The following is a 21,138-nucleotide window of genomic DNA, read 5'->3' on the forward strand; positions in this document are numbered from 1 at the left end:
AGCTATATTATATTTATTAATAGTATTTGCAAGTTTTTTTTTAAAAGGATGATAATGGAATGCTGCACCCGCCTGCGCTAACGGTTTACGCTGGCGGGGCACCAGTGGGGGATGATAGTATGAATATGAAGTCAGCTATTGTCACACTATATCGATATATCTCGTTACGCGTATTATTGAGACTGATAATTCCGGTCCGTTTATAAACCACTAGCCGCTGACTTTATTTTATACTATGTAATCATTGGTATTTGATAGGTATGGTTCTCTAAAAGGCAGCTATTGTCACACTATATCGATATTCGTTACGCGTATTGTTGAGTCTGATAATTTCCTCTAATAAACCTCTAAGCTATGACGCTCAATTATATTTATTAATGGTATTTTACAGGTATGGTTCTCTCAAAGGCAGCTATTGTCACACTATATCGATATTCGTTACGCGTATTGTTGAGTCTGATAATTTCCTCTAATAAACCTTTAAGCTATGACGCTCAATTATATTTATTAATGGTATTTTACAGGTATGGTTGTCTTTCTCGAAGAAGATCACTACGTAGCTGAAGATTTTATACACATGCTTCACTTGCTTCGAGCAACGGCGGACAGAAGTTGTCCCCAATGCGAGATTCTGTCACTGGGTACATATTTGAAAACTTACCAGTATCATGTAAATGGGGATAAGGTAAGTTGGTCACATTCTCGTCACATTCTTGTCATACTTTGGTATTAATGTTAATAACATTATGTATGCGAAAGTTTGTACTGAACGGACTTTGATAACACTACTGTAATATTGCTTATACATCAAAATAATATATGAAATATATTTGAAATTTGACGTGAAACCGCGGGCACAGCTAGTAATTGATAATGTGATTTTTTTAATGTGACATAAATGACGGTCTGTGGTCTATATTATCTTTTTAAATTATACCCTATATATTATTGTGATGTATAAGTTATATTACTTTAAAGTTTCATCAATATCCGTTTAGTAGTTTTTGCATGAAAGAATTCAATTTATAGTCACAAACTTTTTACAATATTTTACAAGATACTTTATAGGCTAACATATATGTAATAATAATATAAATATAGGTGTGATATAGTACATCACCTTACTTCCGATGGTCGCGGGTTCGATTCCTCGTACGGTAAAAACATTTGTATTCTTGCTATCGTTTATATCGTTCTGGATGTTTTCTAAGTATAGTATGTATTTACAAAAAAAAGTATCTATGTATTAATCTCAATTGTCTAGTGACCATAACACAAGCTCTACTTAGCTTGCGACTAGATGGCGCTGTGTAAATTGTTCTGAGATATTAATTTTTGTTTTACAGTTTGGGTAATGTACTCTTATATAATAGTTACACTAAAAACTCCAATTTTCAAATTTAGGCTTTCACACTTTTCTATTTCTTTCTATTTGTATACTAATAGTTTCTTTTAATTATTATATTCATTCTTAATTTAAGGCCACGCTCGTGTGGTCTTAAATTATTAATGAATACAGCTCGCCACGCTCTTACTATATTACTATATTCCATGATTGTACATCATTCTCTTTACTCGTTGCTAAGACACGACTCCAACTGTTTCCTTAATTACCTAATGGATTTATATCATTCTGTTCAATTCCACTACTATTATCATGATCATGTATGAGACAAATATTCAGTGCGGAATCCTGACCACCGCTACTGGAAGCGTCACGACCTTCGTGATCAAATTCCGACCGTTATTGAGTCTACACCCATACTTCGCCTCTGAATATAGCAGCATCAGGCATGGAATAGAGTTTTGAAGCCTATTGCAGACAGTTCTGAGACTGGCTACGACCGTTCCTTTTAAATTAATTCTAATAATATTTAATCACTAAATATATTTACAATACTTTTTAAGTCTCTTTTGAATAACGAAAAAAATATGGGAACAGAATTTTGTTCAAATATTCCCCAATTTTGACAGCCTCGGTGGTCTAGTGGTTTAGCACACCGCTTTACTATCCGATGGTCGTGGGTTCGATTCCTCGCACGGTATAAACATTTGTATTCATGAGTATGATTGTTTGTATCGGTCTGGGTGTTTTCTATGTATAATATGTATTTATTTACAAAAAAAAATGTATCCATGTATTTATATCAGTTGTCTAGTACCCATAACACAAGCTCTGCTTAGCTTGGAACTAGATGGCGCTGTGTCAATTGTCCTGAGACATTATTAGAGACATTATAATTTTCCTCTAGCGGTGCTCTCAGACTAAAGTCGTATCCATCAAGCGGTAGTTGTTTTCAGCCGCTTCATAAGATCTTTGGAGTGTCATCTGCACTCGCCCCCTATCTTTCAGTGAAACTGTATAGGCCAATTGCGGTTGCATTAGAATATTTCGAAAAAAAAAACTGGTCCATAGACTAGTGACCCATCCCATCGGAGAAATGTAACTATTGTCTTAATAAATAAATGAAGACTATGTTACGCATTCATAATGTAGTCATTACTGGCTTCTATAAGATAAGTATTTTATGAGTTCTCTTGAAAATAAAATCTTAGATACGTTTATTTAAGTATAATTTAGATAAGACGAAAATATCTCGTTTAAAATAGATAACTGAGATCTCTCAAGTCTGTAAAGATTGTTAGGAAAACTGTAATGTAACTATGTATTTATATCAGTTGTCTAGTACCCATAACACAAGCTCTGCTTAGCTTGGGACTAGATGGCGCTGTGTGAATTGTCCAATGATATTATTATTATTAATTGCTAAGTAAACTAAACGTTATTAAAATATGTGATAGATTATTTTTTATTTTCTTTATTCACCAACTAGTATTTAGTTTTTGTTATATTAAGTAAAATTAACAATGGCTACATAATGAAAATTAAATGGAAAAAGCTACAAAAAAACAAATAGATAAATTAATATGTATTCCAAATATAAAAATAAAAAAAATATTGTTTCAATGTAATATTAAAGATAAGCTCATATTATATTATTTTATTCTCTCTAACATTAATTCGTAAGTAAAAGTATAGTTGTACAAAATTGGCAAGCAATTCTAAACCTTAACACAGAGGAAGAAGCAACTCACACTCAGCTACATCCAGCAAGTGAAAGCGGCGAACGAAGAAAGAAGGAGACGGCAACAGGAAACGCAGACCTGGAACTTCCAAGTGTACCCGAACATCTACTCGAACACACAAAAGGTTTTTGTTCTGTCATCTTTCTGTAATTTGATTCCTTTAGGGACCATTCACAAATTGCGTCACACGTTAACGATGGGTTGCCGATAAAGTGTGACAACTAAAATAATAGTTATACCTTTAACTGCGCAAAAGGGAAATATATTTGCTTCACTATGTTCTAAGTTTATATGTTCGATGCCGGAAATTCTAATAAGCGACATTAACACATATGTTTCTTATATACAGGCTGATCTTATAAGATTTTAGTTACTTTAGACGCATATATGCACACTAACAAATTTTTGAAGTGAATCTTCCATACCGACCATACACCCTGTATTAGGATTTTTCGGTCACGAAAAAGTGTTACCGTCGGAGGGTGGACAGAAGGAGAAAAGCTAGTACCAGTAGAGATACGACAACGGTCAGTTAGGTCAGTCAGGTCAGTTAGCGGAGTAGCGGTGGACTGACATTGCAATCCCGCGATTCCGACAATAGGCGCTTCAACGGGATACCATGGAGTGATCAGTGAGTGGAGTCTCCCAGTACCCGCTTGCCTCCCCGGGGTGGGCTGATCTCCGTGAGGGATTTTCTCCAAGTAAAAATGGGGTCTGAGAACTCCAAACCTCTAGAGTGTCTTATATTTTGTGACATTACATTTCTACTCCCCAACCTCCTAAAATCATGAATTATAGACACTCCATCCTCCTAGGGAGGTCTTACATTTTGTGACTAGAAATTCCCAAACTCTTAGAGTGTCCTATATTTTGTGACATTACATTTCTACTCCCCAACCTCCTAAAATCATGAATTATAGACACTCCATCCTCCTAGGGAGGTCTTACCCCCTTTCGAGTCTTAGATTTTGTGACTAAAAACTCCCAAACACTTAGAGAGTCTTAGATTTTATGACATATTTTAGTATTAAAGGAATTAAACTTTTAACTACTTTTAATTAGAGGGTGTAATAGTTCCTGTAATTGGTGTGACGTAATATTTGGATGGTCCCTTTTTAGCACATATTAGAGATGCTAATGAAGTCGGAATGTATCTAATTTTATTCGCTCTCACTGGCTGGTTAACGCTTGATAAATACCAGCTTGTTATCTCACGTTATTGCTAACAATTCTGATTAAACACCAACTTTTGGTTACTTACGGTTTCGTCTGTCTTTTTTTATGTCTTTCTTACGATAGGGAAAAAATTACAATATAAAAAAATTTACGTTCATAAGCGACTAAAATGTCCTACATGAATAAATTAGTTATTATTTTATTATATACTAGCTGTGCCCGCGACTTCGTCCGCGTGGAATTTAACTTTATTTTTCTAAAGTAAAAGTAGCCTAAGTTACTCCTTATTATATCAGCTACCTGCCAAAAAAGTCTCGTCAAAATCGGTCCAGCCATTTCAGAGATTAGCCGGAACAAACAGACCGACAGACAGACAGACGAAAATTATAAAAAATTATATTTTGGTGTATGTACCGTATTATATTCATATGCATGTAGTATAACGGTTATTTCAATATTACAAACAGACACTCCAATTAGACTAATATAATATTAATAGTATTATATTAATAAGGTTTTTATTCAGATCAACTTAGACACATTTATGTTGCAAACAAATATATATTATGTATGTATTTAATTGTAAATATGAAGGTTGGTAAATGTGTTTGAAATCAGAATTGTTAGCAATCACGTAACATAATAAACCTCAGGATGCATTAAGAATAGACTGTGTAATTTTAATACATATTCAATACTAGCTACTACCCCGGCTTCGCACGAATATACAGTGGACCCGCGGTAATCCGGCCCCTGTCTAATCCGGCCCCCCTTGTAATCCGACATTGTCTATTATTTGTTATTGAATATTACTTTGACAATATACTTCAGAGTGCATATACATACATACATATATAACATAGAATCTTATCACTGGATCTGTAATTTGTCGGATTACAAGATACTCTTTTGTAAAAAATTCCGGACTATAAGCAGAGGACCCTTAAGCAGCACTCTATAATCCGACAAATACGATGGTCCGACACTGCCCTGCAAAACGTTTGTCGGATAACCGGGGTTCCACTGTATGTATATAATATAAAGAATCATCATTGGATCTATAATTTGTCGGATTACACGGTACTCTTTTGTAAAAAAAATCGGACTATAAAGGGTCTTAGGCAGTACTCTATAATCCGACAAATTCGATAGTCCGACACTGCCCTGTAAAATGATTGTCGGACTACCGGGGGTCCACTGTACATGTATTATACATATAAACCTTCCTCTTGAATCACTCTATATACTCAAAAAACCGCTTCAAAATCCGTTGCGTAGTTTTAAAGATTTAAGCATTTATAGTGACGGACAGACAGCGACAGCGACGTAGTTTTATAATATGTAGTGATATGTATACAGTATACTCGGTGGTTTAGTGGTTTAGCACAGCGATTTACTTCCGATGGTCGCGGGTTCGATTTGTCGCACGGTGCAAACATTTGTATTCATGAGTATGATTGTTTGTATAGGTCTGGGTGTTTTATATGTATATTATTTATGTATTTACAAAATTTATATATAGATTAATTCCTCGATAGTTTCTTAATGCATCCTAAAATACAAGTCAGATTCAATCTAATAACAAAATTAATATATTAACTACTTAATGGAATTTATATTATTTTGTTTAATTCCGCTACAATTGTCAAGTGTGAGATCACAAATATTCGGTGTGGAAACTTGGCTACCGTTACGACCTTCTCTAATAGCGATCAAATTCCAAAATAATATAAATACATCGAGTAGTGAAATTGACTTCCGCAAAATGACACCTAATTTGATTAAATATTAGTAGGTTGTATTCGGCTTTATACAAAAGGAATGTTAAGATAATTGTAGCATGCATGCTGTTGTATGTACTGTTTTAAATTTTACGCTTATTATTTATACGTATTTTAGTAACTGTATTTTTTTTCTGTTTTCCATTCCTTGATACTATTAAAATAGTAATTGTGTACGTGGCAGGTCTCGAACACGTAAAAATTTGCTGTCAGTAACAATAATGACATCTGACAGATGTCAAAGGTTAAAATAACTGACATCGAGCTGTACGTGTTGTCACAAATGGCAGGCACAGAGTACCAGCGCCGTGACAGTTAGCTGTCACGGCATATGCTGAGTGTCAGCCATGTTGCCAACCATATGTAGAAATAATATAAGATGATTATTGTAATTGTTCTAAGTGTGTATGTATGTATATATGTATATGAGTGTGTGTGTGTAAAGTGTACAATTGTCAAATGTGTATATGTAATAATGGTTGACAATAAATGTTTTTCTTTCTTTCTTTCTTTATACGTATAATTGGTAAAAATCACGGTATCTTACCACGTGTTACCGTCAACGGCAACCGTTGGCCATCGTGCCCCGGTAAAGCAGATTTCGGTGACTACAACGCCATCTAGTTTGAATGAGATAAATGTATGTTCTAGAAGTTTGATATAATCATATTTATTTTTGAGTACAGGATATAAGTTCTGACAATATAAATTTTGACCATATCGGTTCTACCTACCTACTGTCTTTAAATAGAAATCTTTAAATTTAGTGCCATGCCCCAACTTAGCCTTTCTGAAGTTTATTATTTTCTAGCTAATCGCCCCAGCTTCGCACGAGTGTACATGTATTATATATATATATAAACCTTCCTCTAGAATCACTATTTATTAAAAAATAACTGCTTCAAAATCCGTTGCGTAGTTTTAAAGTTTTGAGCATGCATAGGGACGGACAGACAGCAACAGCGACTTTATTTTATACTGCGTAATGATAGAACATATCATATTGATTATATAATATTAATTAATTGAAATGGACACTTAAGAAACTTAATCAATAGGTTTTTGGAAGAAATTACTAAAAAATTGTTAATGAAACAAAAATTTTCAATGAATTGAAATGAATGAAAATTTTCAAAATATATAATGAAAAATCGAGAACTCCATAGAGATGAAACGTGGTAAGATCCCGTGATTTTTACTAATTTTAAGTTTGTATGATATTTGACTTTGTATAAAACTCGTCATAATAAAGAGTTTGTATGTTTGAAGAGATCTTGTTGAAGGAACTACTTTTATGTATGGATGTAGCCAGGTATGAGGGTTATCTAACATGTTTAACCTTTATCTAAGGTGATAGATAACCTCCGCAATTTATAACTATATGGAAGTTATTATGGGACACAGGGGGCCCATCTTCGATTAAATAGAAAAATGACTTTTTCAAAATTACAAGCTAGAATTACCTCCTTTTATATAAGTCAATTAAATTAACCACGCCGTCTTAATCATTATCTAAACACTTTTAAAATGATATATAATACTTCTGTGTAAATTTAAAACTTTAAAGGAAATTATAATTTAAATAAATAAAAACTTTAAATGCTTGTAAAAAATGTACATTTTGAATACTGCCATTTTTCTATTTAACCGACGACATTTTCTCTCAGTTTCTTAGATACATCAGAATAATAATTGCTATTATTAGAATAGAATAGAAAATCATTTCAGAATAGATAATCATTTATTCAAATAAACTTAATTTAAGCACTTTTGAATAGTCAATATTTTTTTTAAATCTACCGCTTATTTGGAATGCTGTCTCATCACAAGAAGAATAAGGAAGCAACTTGTGTGTTGCTCTTTTATTTTGATGTATCTAGTCTGTGTCTCATAGTTATCTACCGCGTTTTTTGTCAAAGTCTCATAATATAAAATCAAGCGTGCCATCAATATTAGTAAAGAAAACAATACTTAATGACTTTATATTATTTTGTTTAATTCCGCTACAATTGTCATGTGTGAGACCACAAATATTCAGTGCGGAAACTTGACTACCATTACGACCTTCTCTATTAGTGATCAAATTTCGACCGTTATTGAGTATACACGTGTTTCGCCTCTCTACGAGGCATCATCAGGCATTGAATAGTTCGGATATAGCTTGGAAGCCTAGCGTTGACTGTACGGTGACCAAACCACGACTCAGTCGATTCGCCAAACAGATATTTGTTAGTTGTGTTTGGAACGGTCGAAGTCTGTCTCTGAACTGTCTACAATAGGCTTCAAAACTATTCAATGCCTGATGCTGCTTTGGTGAGGCGATATATGGGTGTAGACTCATAACGGTCAGAATTTGATCGCCATTGGAGAAAGTCGTAACGGTAAATTAAGTTAAGTTTCCACACCGAATAGTTGTGGTCTCACACATGATAATTGTAGCGGAATTAAACAAAATAATATAAATCTATTCGATAAAATATAAAGAAAATACTAGTAGTATACGAACCTATATATTTTTTTAATTAGTTACATGTATAGAGGAAGTGTAATGGAAGATATTAGATTCAGAGAAAATCCTAGGTTTTCTACACTTCCCTGAACATCCTTGCTACGTCTATACACTGCGTATTTTGAACATAATTTGAGATTGTTCTATATATTACGTCATACGTATTAAATGACATTTTGAAGAACTTCCTCACAGCTGTGAGAGTCCCTTCTTCCTATTGTGACGTCACATATTTTAAAATTTCAAATGGAAACCAGTTTGAAACTAGCTTTTTTAACAGAACATATTTAATACGAATTATGACGTCATGACTTTTATTTCGTCTCTTGTCACAATGTCACTCTCCACTGCTTAGTATGTGACGTCATTTATCGATCTCCCTATCCAGCCTCCTTCCTTGTCTGCTGTATATTATGCTTGTGAACATATTTTCTACGTACTAGTACTTTACTCTATGGTTCGTTCAATGAGAATCATAGCTATGTCAACCTTCGTTTAAACACGGCTCGAGTCGACTAAAAGAGCGAGAGAGAAGTATATCTCTCTCGTTAAGACTCAACAAGTCAAAATGTAACAATAATACATAGTTTAGTTGCTATTTTAATTAGGACTCTGTTATTTATTTTCCATAGAGGTTAGCTAAATGACGCCGTCCTATAACCAACATGGCCGTTCAAGATGGCGGTGTAGTTAATTATTATAATGGCGTCACTTCAAATTTGATATGGCTTTGGAAGCTTGTTGTAAAAGATTTTTTTTAGTAATAATTAATTATTTTCAGTTAACTTGTAAATTAGTGCATCTATCTATAATCTAAGAAAGACAGAGAAGGTAGCGCCCTTATAATTTCCGTGGTAATTGTAAATATTATGATTGTTTTGTTTTGTTTCTGGTTTGGTTTTTGTTACATTTATTGTAAATACGCTATATGTTATATTATATATCGTTTAATATATAGGTGTCAATATAATGGGTAGCGGTATAAATTTATACAATGGGTTGGGTATTTACAATGTAATGGGTAACGGTATATATTTATGTATATATAGTTATGGGTAGCAGTATAGATTTACACAATGAGTTGGGTATTTACAATGTAATGGGTAACGGTATATATTTATGTATATATAGTTATGGGTAGCAGTATAGATTTACACAATGAGTTGGGTATTTACAATGTAATGGGTAACGGTATATATTTATGTATATATAGTTATGGGTAGCAGTATAGATTTACACAATGAGTTGGGTATTTACAATGTAATGGGTAACGGTATATATTTATGTATATATAGTTATGGGTAGCAGTATAGATTTACACAATGAGTTGGGTATTTACAATGTAATGGGTAACGGTATATATTTATGTATATATAGTTATGGGTAGCAGTATAGATTTACACAATGAGTTGGGTATTTACAATGTAATGGGTAGCGTTATATATTTATACAATGGGTTAGTTATTATATAAATATATTACACAAACATATAAGTTGTAATAAATAATACAAGATTACCCCAAGTAAATTATAGCGATAATTTTATACATTGCAACATTATTGTAATAAATTATTTTATAATGAATTTAGTTCATAATCCATTTGGGGTAATTTTACACACTGTGGTATAAAATTATGTAAGTAAAATAATTTAAGAAAATTATCATTGTTTTTGTTTTATACAACCATATTATAAATATTTCAGTGACTTTGTAGTTAATTTCAATATTTTTTATATACTTTTAAATAAATACAATTTATTAGTTGTGCCGGATTGTAAATTGTATGGAATAGAATGAAATAGTATAAGTTTTTAATATATATGCATGCATAATGAGAATGCATGTTGTATAATACACAGTATGTGCTAGATAGAGTACACCTGATTTCTTTATTCTTAGTATAGTTTCCGAGCATTACAAACATACATATAGGAGAAATATTCAAAACTAGTTAGTAATTATTTCATTCGCGAGGATTTCAACTTTATTTTTTATTGAATAAATTAAATGTTTAAAAGGAAATTGCTATATTATATTACTATTTGATATTATATTACTCTTTCTTACTATTACTTACTTACTATTGCTATATGATATTATATTACTCCCTATAATATTAGCTATCTGTGAGTGAGTCCCGTCAAAATCGATCCAAAGTTTCATCAATTAGCAGGAACAAACGGACAGACATATAATATTTTTTTATTTAAGTACCATATATACTTTCATATACACTTAATGTTATTCGGAAATTACAAACAGACACTCAACTTTCTTTATTGTATAGATATAAATACAAAGTTAGTTGTAAAGAGTGTATTAGCTCGATAACCAACTAGAATTTTCATGATACTGTGCCACTGTTACCAAAACAAGGTGGAAAACTAATAATAAATTGAGATTTAATATATACAAAAAAAAAACAAATCAATACTCACAACAAACAATACTTACAAATTATTGTAACCACATGTTATAATATGTAATATTCCCTAATATAAAAAATTGTGCTCCGGGATTATAGTCATGATGGTATGTTGGTATGCTTGGGGAACTTTACAGTTTCAGGAATTAGAAACCATTCATGTTTATTTAATCTAAAATTCTATAATTGCTTGGTTTGCAGTTTGATGCATGTATAATAATATTTCTTCATTGTATTACTTTAATATTTAGTAATTAGTGCTTGTCAAGTGTTTGGATTACCATAACGTTGACAGTTAACTTCTATATTATTAATTATTATCATATTAATATCATAACTTTGATTTATTTTGTTACTCAATATATTTACTTTCCAATTTTCCTAATTGTCAGTTTGTATTCACATAAACTCTTAAATATGTAATTCTGAGCAACAGTTATTTAATCGAGCAACATGCAAGTTTCTTGTTCATTCTTCTTGTGATAAGTCTGCTTGCCTAATCAAAAAATTATTTCAATAATAATTATTTCTATTCGATTCTATGACACTATACCCCATTACTAATAATCCCCTATCGTTATGTGGAATTACGACAGTGTATATTGCAATTACAGGTGGAAATAACGCCGTGGCACTCCAGTATGCACAATATGGGATTTGCATTCAACAAAACAGTCTGGAATGACATAATGGCATTACAGAAACAGTTCTGCGCCTACGACGATTATAATTGGGACTATTCTTTGTTACACTTGTCACAGAATAGACCAAATAGAGATAAATTCAAAGTGATCTTGTGCAAAGGACCACGTGTGTTCCATATCGGTGAATGGTAAGTTTATATTTGACGACCTCGGTGGTCTAGTGGTCTAGTACACCGCTTTACGACCGATGGTCGCGGGTTCGATTCCTCGCACGGCACAAACAATTTTATTCATGAGTATGATTGTTTGTATCGGTCTGGGTGTTTTCTATGTATAATATGTATGTATTTACAAAAAAAATATATCTATGTATATGTATCAGTTGTCTAGTACCCATAACACAAGCTTTAGCTAGCTTAACTTGGATCTAGATGGCGCTGTGTGAATTGTCCTGAGATTATTATTATTATTGTTATTATATAGAAATCAGTCAGTTCTTCTCATCTCGAAATCATTCCGAACTAACGGTAGATTTGACATATAAGAGTCTAATAGACCTACATGAATAAAGATATTTTGAATTTGAAATTTGAAAATAGCATAACGGCATCGGTGATCTAGCGGACTAGCACATCGGTTTCTTGCGATGGTGTAAGTGTCGGTTCCTCACACGGTGCAAGCATTTTGTATTCACGAGTATGATCGTTTCTATCGCTCTGGGTGTTCTATGTATGTCGTACAAAAAATATATCTAAGTATTTATATTTTTTTTTGTTTATTTATTATTTGTAATAATAATAGTAACCCTGAACAATTTACACAGCGCTATCTAGTCCCATGCTATGCAGAAATTATATTATGGGTACTAGATGACTGATATAAATAAGTAAATACATTATTTTTTCTAAATATATACATATAATTGGTTTGTTAGTAATACAACAATCATACTCATGAATACAAAAGTTTAGATTGTACGAGCATAAACTTGCCTTACGTTAACTTAACTTAGTTTATCGGGGTTTGAGTCTCTCTGTACATCTTCGCCAGAGAACTCTGTTCTGGGTTGTCTGAGTAGTAAGGTTGTCGTGGTCCGTCTGCTTCTTAATATTGTTCCACCAAGTAACGTGTGTTGTGTATAGATGGATATTTAGATTATATTTAAAAGGAGAGATAGTAGAATCTTCTTCCATTACCTGATTATTAGATATACCACTTCCGTTGAGTCACTTGAATTTGTTGAGTAAATGGAATATTTACAACTATATAAAAAAACGTTTACAGCGGTTTCCACCACAAGAAATCCAACTGCAACGCGTCAACAGTTATCAGCAAAGTACAGAAACTACTGCAGAACGCGAAATCTTACATGTACCCGACGAGAGTGACCGCTACCATCACGGCCGGCGGTGCAAAACACAACAAGAAGTTGGTGAAAGGAAATGGAGGCTGGGGAGATCTTAGGTAAGTTTATCTTATTACATAAGGGGGGAGAGTTTTTTTTATGGATGGTTATGGTACGGTGCATCTGCCTGCACTACCGGTTTATGCTGGCGGGGCACCAGTGAAGTATAAGATGAGCATGAGATCAAGTCGGTTAGCTCGTGACAAATTCACAAGGAAATTACAACGATATAGAAATTATAATGATATAAAAAAAATCTCGGTCATGTAATTCTGTAGGACTAAATTGACGTGCTTCTATATAATGTAATTTCACTATCATATTTTACTCTAAAATCGAAACAGCAGGGAAAGCAAACTGCTTAGCTGAATAGTTCACACTCAGTTACCTATTCTGCCTCGATTAAACAATATTTTGTTGGTGTACTTGTTAGGCAGAGGTTTAGCATCTTATAACTATTATGATTATAATAATACAATTAGATTAGAACACTTATTACTATAAAAAAAAACATTGATGATTATTGATGCCTTAATTTAGAAAATATTAATTGATTAAAACGTATCTTTACAGAGATCAAGAGTTATGCGCCAATATGACTAAAATAGGACGACAGAACAGGAAGTACGTGTTTTTCACATAAAAGAAAATTATAAAACTAGTCTGTGGAGAACAACCGACAGTATTAAAAAAATAACCCCAGCATGTAAAATGATCAAAGTGTGTAAAATAGTCATAACATTCGTAGTATAGAACGAGTGTGTAAAGTTATACTTGATATTTGTGATATGCCGCTAATGTGTAAATATAAACCGCATAGGGAAGTAACAATATTACCAAAATATGTAAAAAATATTGTTAAATTCGCAACTGTGTAAATTATTAACACTATTAATTTACACAATTGCGGTGTGTTTGATATAATGCACAAATCACTGCATACGTAGTATGTTACATTTGTGTAAATATAGCACAAACTTTGAAGTTAAAGTGACTGTAGTATGTAATGGTACAACCATTACCTGCTGTGTGTGTGCAAAAAAATACATAAGTGTGTAAATATAAAATAAATACAATAATAAAATACACCAGAGTGTGTAAAAGTAGTCCCAACAATTGTACCACGCCATATGTGTGCAAAGAAATGTCATAAGCGTGTAAATATAAAATAAACACAGCAGTAATATTAACCAGAGTGTGTAAAAGTAGCCGGAACATTCGTAATATGTCAGTATGTAAATATAACTAATATATACCTGTAAAATAGGTTATGATAAAATAATGTGCAAAAGTAACTTTGAGCCTAAAAATGTATATTTAATTTATTACATATATAATATATATTTATATTGGCTGCTACCAAAATTCACACAGCGCCATCTAGTACCAAATTAGTAAAGCTTGTGTTATGGGTACTAGACAATTAGTAAATGAAATATTTTTTTTTATAAATACTATTTGACGGCTTCAGCAGTCTAGCGGTTTAGAACACCTTACTTCCAATGGTCGCGGGTTCGATCCTCGCCGAATGCAAGCATTTATATTCATGAATACGATTGCTTGTATTAGTTTGGGTGTTTTATATGTATGTATTTAAATATTTCTATAAGTTGTTTAGTACCCATAGAAAAGTATGGGGTTTTTCAAGAAGGGTGTATTAAGGTTTCTTAAGGGTCGGTAACGTGCACGTGACACCCCTGGTGTTTCAGGCGTCCATAGGCTACGGTAACCATTAAACATCAGATGAGCCGTATGGTTGTTTATATATAAAATATATTTATAGTATAAAAAAAACAAGCTCTGTTTAACTTGAGACTAGATGGCGCTGTGTAAATTATTCAGGGTTGTCATTATATTAATATAACTTATTTATAAATATTGAACTGTACCGTGCAAGGAATAAAATACTCGACTTTCAAAAGGAAACCCGTATAAATTCCTACAGGTTTTGATATTTTTTTTAATAAGTTAATTTAATATCATAGGATATTTCAGGAATAGTACGACCTATAGATTGAAATGCAGATCAGGAATCCAATATCGGGAACTCAATTAAAATAAAACGTTGAAAGATCCCGTGATTTACGAATTATACGTAGAAATGCAGATCAATATGTAGCTGCCTAAAATATATACTTTATATATTAATAAAATTATAAATCATTTTCGTTACTATATAACATATAAATGCATTTTTTTTAAATAACCACAGATGTACACTTAAAAAAATTACAAAAAAAAACATTTACTTGTAACATTTTGTTGCTGACGTTGTAATCGCCGTCGGCATCACCCAGTGTTGCCAGATTGATACACTATTAATTACTTTTTTTTTGTAATAAAGCTCATAATGCAAATAATATACTCCACTGTACGTATGACAATACAATATTAATAACTTAAAGTTTTAAATTGAATAGGGGCCATCCGTAAACTACGTCACAGTTTGATGATGGGATTGTGACAACTTGTGACAATGTGTGACAAGTGGGAGGAGTCGTGAATTTTGTGACGTTACATTTCAAAATCTAAAATTAGAACTATTGTTACAAGAACTGGGAGTATTCGTGAATTTCGTTTTCATTTCAAAATCAAAATGTAGTTAATTTTAAAACTAACTACATTTTGATAAGTGATATTTGAATTGTTAATAAGTGATAAGTTGATAGTTGTGAAATTTGAACTATTGTGACAAAAGCGGGAGTAATTGTGTATTTTGTGATGTAACATTACAAAATCTAATATTAGATAGGTATTAAAATCACGAAATTTGAACTATTTACGAAAAAATTCCATAATGTTTATTAGCATTGTAAACTATATTAACAAGGCTGGAGGATGCCTATGTTTTGTAACATTTAAGAATCTAATATTAAACACGAAATTTCTATTTTCGCACAATATATCCATAATGTTTATTGTTATTGTAAAGTATTTGATGTCACATGACGGCGGGAGGAATCTCACAAATGTGACGTACTGTGACAAGCACGGGAGGAGTTCAGAAATTGAGTATTCACGTAACTGTTCGGATGGCCCGTTATAATCGAATATCAACCACTACTTATATTTTATGATATAACAAATTGTACTTACTTATTAATTAATTCCATTGTTATTGTTTTGTCGCCAACAAGTAGTTTCGCACTGTCTCACCGGTGATACAAACACCGTTAACGAAGCAAGTGAAAACTAGAGACGGTGACTCGTCCCAATACAGAGATCTCTTTTGGTTTTTATTTCAGTTTGTTTATAAAATTGATTATAAGTATTATTTTATTGTATTATGTTGTAAGTATTATTTTTGTTAGCTTTAGAATAATGGATATTTTGAAAAGGTAGTCCATACAGGCAAACGCAGTGTAGGACGACCTCGAATGGAATAATAATCTCAAAATATTTACAGGACGTTGTTCAATGCTAAGGGATGCAATAACTGTTTTTAGCACATCGTAGCGAATTCACTAGGAATCAACCACTATGGTTTCCAGGGACGACCGCGTGGAGGTCGAACTGATATATGACCGAAATTACGACAGCCTGAACTGAGGTTCCTATCCCTGGCAGTGCAGTCAGACTAAAGTCGTATCCGTCAGGAGGGAGTTGGCATTTAGTCTCTGCATAAGTCCATCCTTTGATTTGGAGTGCCATCTGCTCTCGCCCCCTATCGTCCGGTAAAGCTGTAAAGGCCAGCTGCAGACAACAGCATCAGAGTAGTCAGAAAAAAACAGTGTTTATATAATATTAAATTCAGAGATAAAATATATCGTAGAATTTGTCATTTTCACTCTTTTTTTCAAGTGCTGATAATCTATGAAATACTGGGGATTTCCCCAGTATTTAATTTTTAACGCATTACTTAGTATATTTATTGTCAAGTTATATTGTGTTTTATGTACATAGAAATATTGCGCAAAGTCGTTTGTTTATATATATAGATTTATATATATATATAAGCATTTTTATTAATAACACATTGTATACTTATTGTCAAGTTATATTGTGTTTTATGTACATAGAAATATGGTGCAAAGTCGTTTATATATACATAGATTACAATGCCATATACTACATTAGGTATAAAAAAAAGATGGTGCAACATTATATATTTAAGTGACTCATCGAATTGTAAATTTTAAGTTCAATAAATTAGAAACCTTATTTCATTATTGTTAGAATACAAAATTACGTGTATCCGCATTGAGATATACCAACTCGAATGTTCATGAATTTCTCAAACTACTCCTATTTTTGAACCACATATTTTACTTAATTTTTTTTATTTAAACCTCTTTTATTTGAAAGCTAATGCTCTTCGTGTTGTCCTATGTACATTTGGTCAAAAACCTGACTCTTTTAAAGTAATTTCATTTGGTTAAAAAAAACATGTCCAAAACCAACACGAATTTTCATGAATTTCTCAAATTTTTTTTTTTTCATCTCAAATCCTTCTTTTTATTTTTAACTTTTTTTTTTATTTAAATATAAATCAGCTCTTCTTGTTGTCCTATGTAGATTTGGTAAAAAAAAACCAGACATTTTTAATGTCATTTCATTTGTATAAAAAAAAATCTTTTCTGTACTCTCTGTGTCTAAAACCAACTCGAATGTTCATGAATTTCTCAATCGTCTGTATTTTTTAATCACAAATCTCACTTAATTTTTATTTAAACTTCTCTTATTTGAAAGCTAATGCTCTTTGTGTGGGCGTATAGAAATTTGGTCAAGATCACACCGGAGTTTTTTGATGTCATTGCATTTGTTTAAAAAAATATTATTTCTGTAGACTCCATATCTAAAACCAACTCGAATTTTCATGAATTTCTCAAACGACTCTTTTTTTTTTTATTTGAAGGCAAGAGAAGTCAAGGTCATACCTAACTCGACAAGGTCGATTATCATTTTATTTGTTTTTAAAAAAATAATTACCGGTCTATTCTCTAACTACATACTGTAAATTTGAGTTGTAATAGACACAGAATAAAGATGTTTTGTTTTGAAATTAAATTTTAATTCATTGAAATATTATCCTTTTATTTTTTAAAGAACAACAGTTTTATCTTTTTTTTTTCATATATGGCTTATAAGCAGTTAAGGGGTTTTGTTTGCGCCTGTATACCTATTTTCCTTTCCTAACGTCCTCTCCACATCTATCTCTTTCCTTGGCAAGGAATCTGAAAAGGACAGAGATGTTTCGCTCGAGCCCGATCGGCGAGACTCGGGCTGTCGCGCACGTAGTCATTCGGAGATCGTTGAACGGTGGCTATCATAGTTTTTTCATCCGCATTAAAATTAGTATTTTGGACAATATGTTAACTATCGTGTGACGCACCATTAATTAAAAATGGTAAAGTCAATATCATGTAACCTGAAACGGAACGTCAGAGGCCAGAGCCAAAGTAATCTATGTGACATTGACAAGTGGATGACGGATGATTGAACGGAGGCAGCGGGAGTTTTGGAGCGAAAGTGTTTATATTATTATAAAAACAAATAAGAGATAGGTAATTGTGAATATTGTAGGCATTGAGGTGTTTCTCTCCCTGACTAACCGGCATTACGCCTAAGTCGTCAGAATACTAGTGATTTTAAAAAATATATAAACTGATTTTGTATATTTTTGCATATAGACAATATTTGTGTGTTGTGAAGTGTCATAGTGTGCTGGTGCAGCATCGTACAAGAACGAAAGGACGGCCGGCCTCCGGGAAGACATCGAGTAATCCAGGTACCTTGCCTCCTTTCATCCTAAAAATCAAATATACAGTCCACTTTCCACTTTCCATTTTTCATTTGCGCATTTTATACACCAGGTTTATTTACCATACAGCCTTCGGTATTTTCCAATTTTTTTATTATAAATTATTTGACGTTTTGACTATCGAATTATTTTGTCTCGAAATAAAAAAGACATAAAAGTATTATTTTTATGTTTGTTTATTGTCAATTATTTTTAGCAGTAGGCGATGTTTTTTCTCTGTCTTTGAAATTAGTTTCATTAAAGATAAAAGAAGATGTACATATGTGGTATTGAAAATGGATATATACGATCTACGTAGATCTATTGTGCTCGCCCTTTTTCGTCAGGGACAAGAATTGATGGATATTCTTAGGAGCGATGGTTTTTGTCTCCTCAGTATAGAGTGTATACTTTCCAAAGGATATTTCGTTTATGCAGAGTGGGCTACCACATATATGTACATTCATGTATTCATAAGCAGATTAAGTTTATATACAGTATCCAAAGACGTTTTTTTTTTTCAAAAAGTTTATTGTAAAGGTCTTTTATGATTTTTTCTAAATGAATTAAATTTTATTAGATGAAATGTGATATTATAGGTTTTAACTGATTTTAAAATTGTATATATGTGAAAGATAGAGGTAGGCTGGTCCCCTGCCGCGTTGTATTCAAATATACAGAGCGAATGGGGATAGGACATGTTAGTCCAGTCAAAATAGACATTTAAGTTAGCCAAAATTCGCATAGAGCTGAAAATTGGCATAGACGTTAAATAAAACATTACAAATGAAATGTCAAAAATCACCTTCGATCCTACTTCTGCAAAAATTGTTATCCAAGGTCAATGGTCAAAAATTCAGGTTTTTCCCGTTTCTCTCTGAAACCGTTAATATTATCGTCAAAATAGGTCAGACAAAAATTGTAGATCATACAATTCTCTACAAAAGTTGTCCTACTACTTTTTTTCGTACGAATCATCATTCGTGAGATATCGCGATTTTAAAAGTTGAAAAATTTGTATTCTTAATAATCACGCATTTCCATACCACCTATCTAAATATATATAACTCAAAGGTGACTGACATAGTGATCTATTCGTGGTTCTACTGCGATAAAGAAAGTTTGATCAGTATACAGATCGTATCCTATTGATTGAAAGAATGGTACTATTGCTAATATTCAAAGTGGAACAGATTCTAAATGTTATTATGGTAAATAATTTTATTACCTCATAGGTGGTGCGGAAATGTGTGAATATGAAGAAGAATAAGAATTTTTCAACTTTTAAAATCGCGATATCTCACGAATGGTGATTCGTACGAAAAAAAGTAGTAGGACAACTTTTGTAGAGAATTGTATGATCTACAACTTTTGTCTGACCTATTTTGACGATAATATTAACGGTTTCAGAGAAAAAAGGGAAAAACCTGAAATTTTGACATTTGACCTTGGATAAAAAATTTTGCAGAAGTAGGATCGAAGGGGAATTTTGACATTTTATTTGTAATGGTTCATTTAACGTCTATACCAATTTCAGGTCTATGCGAATGTTGGATAAGTTATCATTTTTTATGGTCTATTTTGAATGTATTATGTCAAGTGTTGCGTTCACCACCACGGCCACAGGTGACATTGACTGTGACTATCCCATCTAGGATTATAGTCGTGATTGTATATTATTATTAATATAGAAAATTAAATTGCAATGAACTCGAATATGTTTTATTATTATTTCAATGTATATTTTTTTTTTAACTAAAACTTTTGTTTTTAGAAACAACATACGCATAATTATACAGCTTTATTTGTGTTAGTATTTTGTAATTTAATGGTGACACTGCAAAATTTATTTTGGAATTGCTTTTGTAAAAAGTGTTTTTTTTTTAATAAACTAAATACAATACAATATATTTGTAAGTGCTGCCTAGTCCAGTGTTTATTATGAATTGAATAAAGTGAAATATCGCAATTTTTATTTACAAGTCTTTTTCTTTGTAATTCCCAATAAATTTATTATATCAAATAATTACATAGTATAAAACAAAGTCGCTGTCGCTGTCTGTCCGTCCCTATGTATGCTTCAATCTTTAAAACTACGCAATGTATTTTGAAGCGGTTTTTTTTTAATAAATAGAGTGATTCAAGAGGAAGGTTTATATATATATAATACATGTACACCCGTGCGTAGTCGGGGCGAGTAGCTAGTAATTATATGAACGCCAAATTATACTCATCGGTGGTCTAGCAGTTTAGCACACTGGCTTACGATGGTCGAGGGTTCGATTCCCTTGCTCGGTATAAACATTTGTATACGTATATTTGTTTGCACCGATCTGGGTGTTTTCTATGTACATTATGTGTCTACAAAA

At 32.2% G+C, this 21,138-nt stretch overlaps 1 protein-coding gene across 1 annotated transcript in view; it reads left to right on the forward strand.

Moving 5' to 3' along the window:
- LOC131845347 (alpha-1,6-mannosyl-glycoprotein 2-beta-N-acetylglucosaminyltransferase) overlaps window positions 1–14,326 on the forward strand; it is a 51,952-nt gene extending 37,626 nt beyond the window's left edge. The window contains exons 8-12 of the mRNA XM_059194396.1: window positions 525–685; window positions 3,080–3,211; window positions 11,595–11,812; window positions 12,909–13,088; window positions 13,603–14,326. Of these exons, the coding sequence (XP_059050379.1) occupies window positions 525–685; window positions 3,080–3,211; window positions 11,595–11,812; window positions 12,909–13,088; window positions 13,603–13,672 (761 nt within the window). The 3' untranslated portion in view covers window positions 13,673–14,326. The remainder of the gene's footprint in view (window positions 1–524; window positions 686–3,079; window positions 3,212–11,594; window positions 11,813–12,908; window positions 13,089–13,602) is intronic.
- Window positions 14,327–21,138: the final 6,812 nt, after the last annotated feature.

Source organism: Achroia grisella, unplaced genomic scaffold, assembly GCF_030625045.1.
Source record: "Achroia grisella isolate CSIRO2021 unplaced genomic scaffold, CSIRO_AGI_Agris_v1 utg461, whole genome shotgun sequence".
In the NCBI taxonomy this organism is placed as follows: Eukaryota; Metazoa; Arthropoda; class Insecta; order Lepidoptera; family Pyralidae; genus Achroia; species Achroia grisella.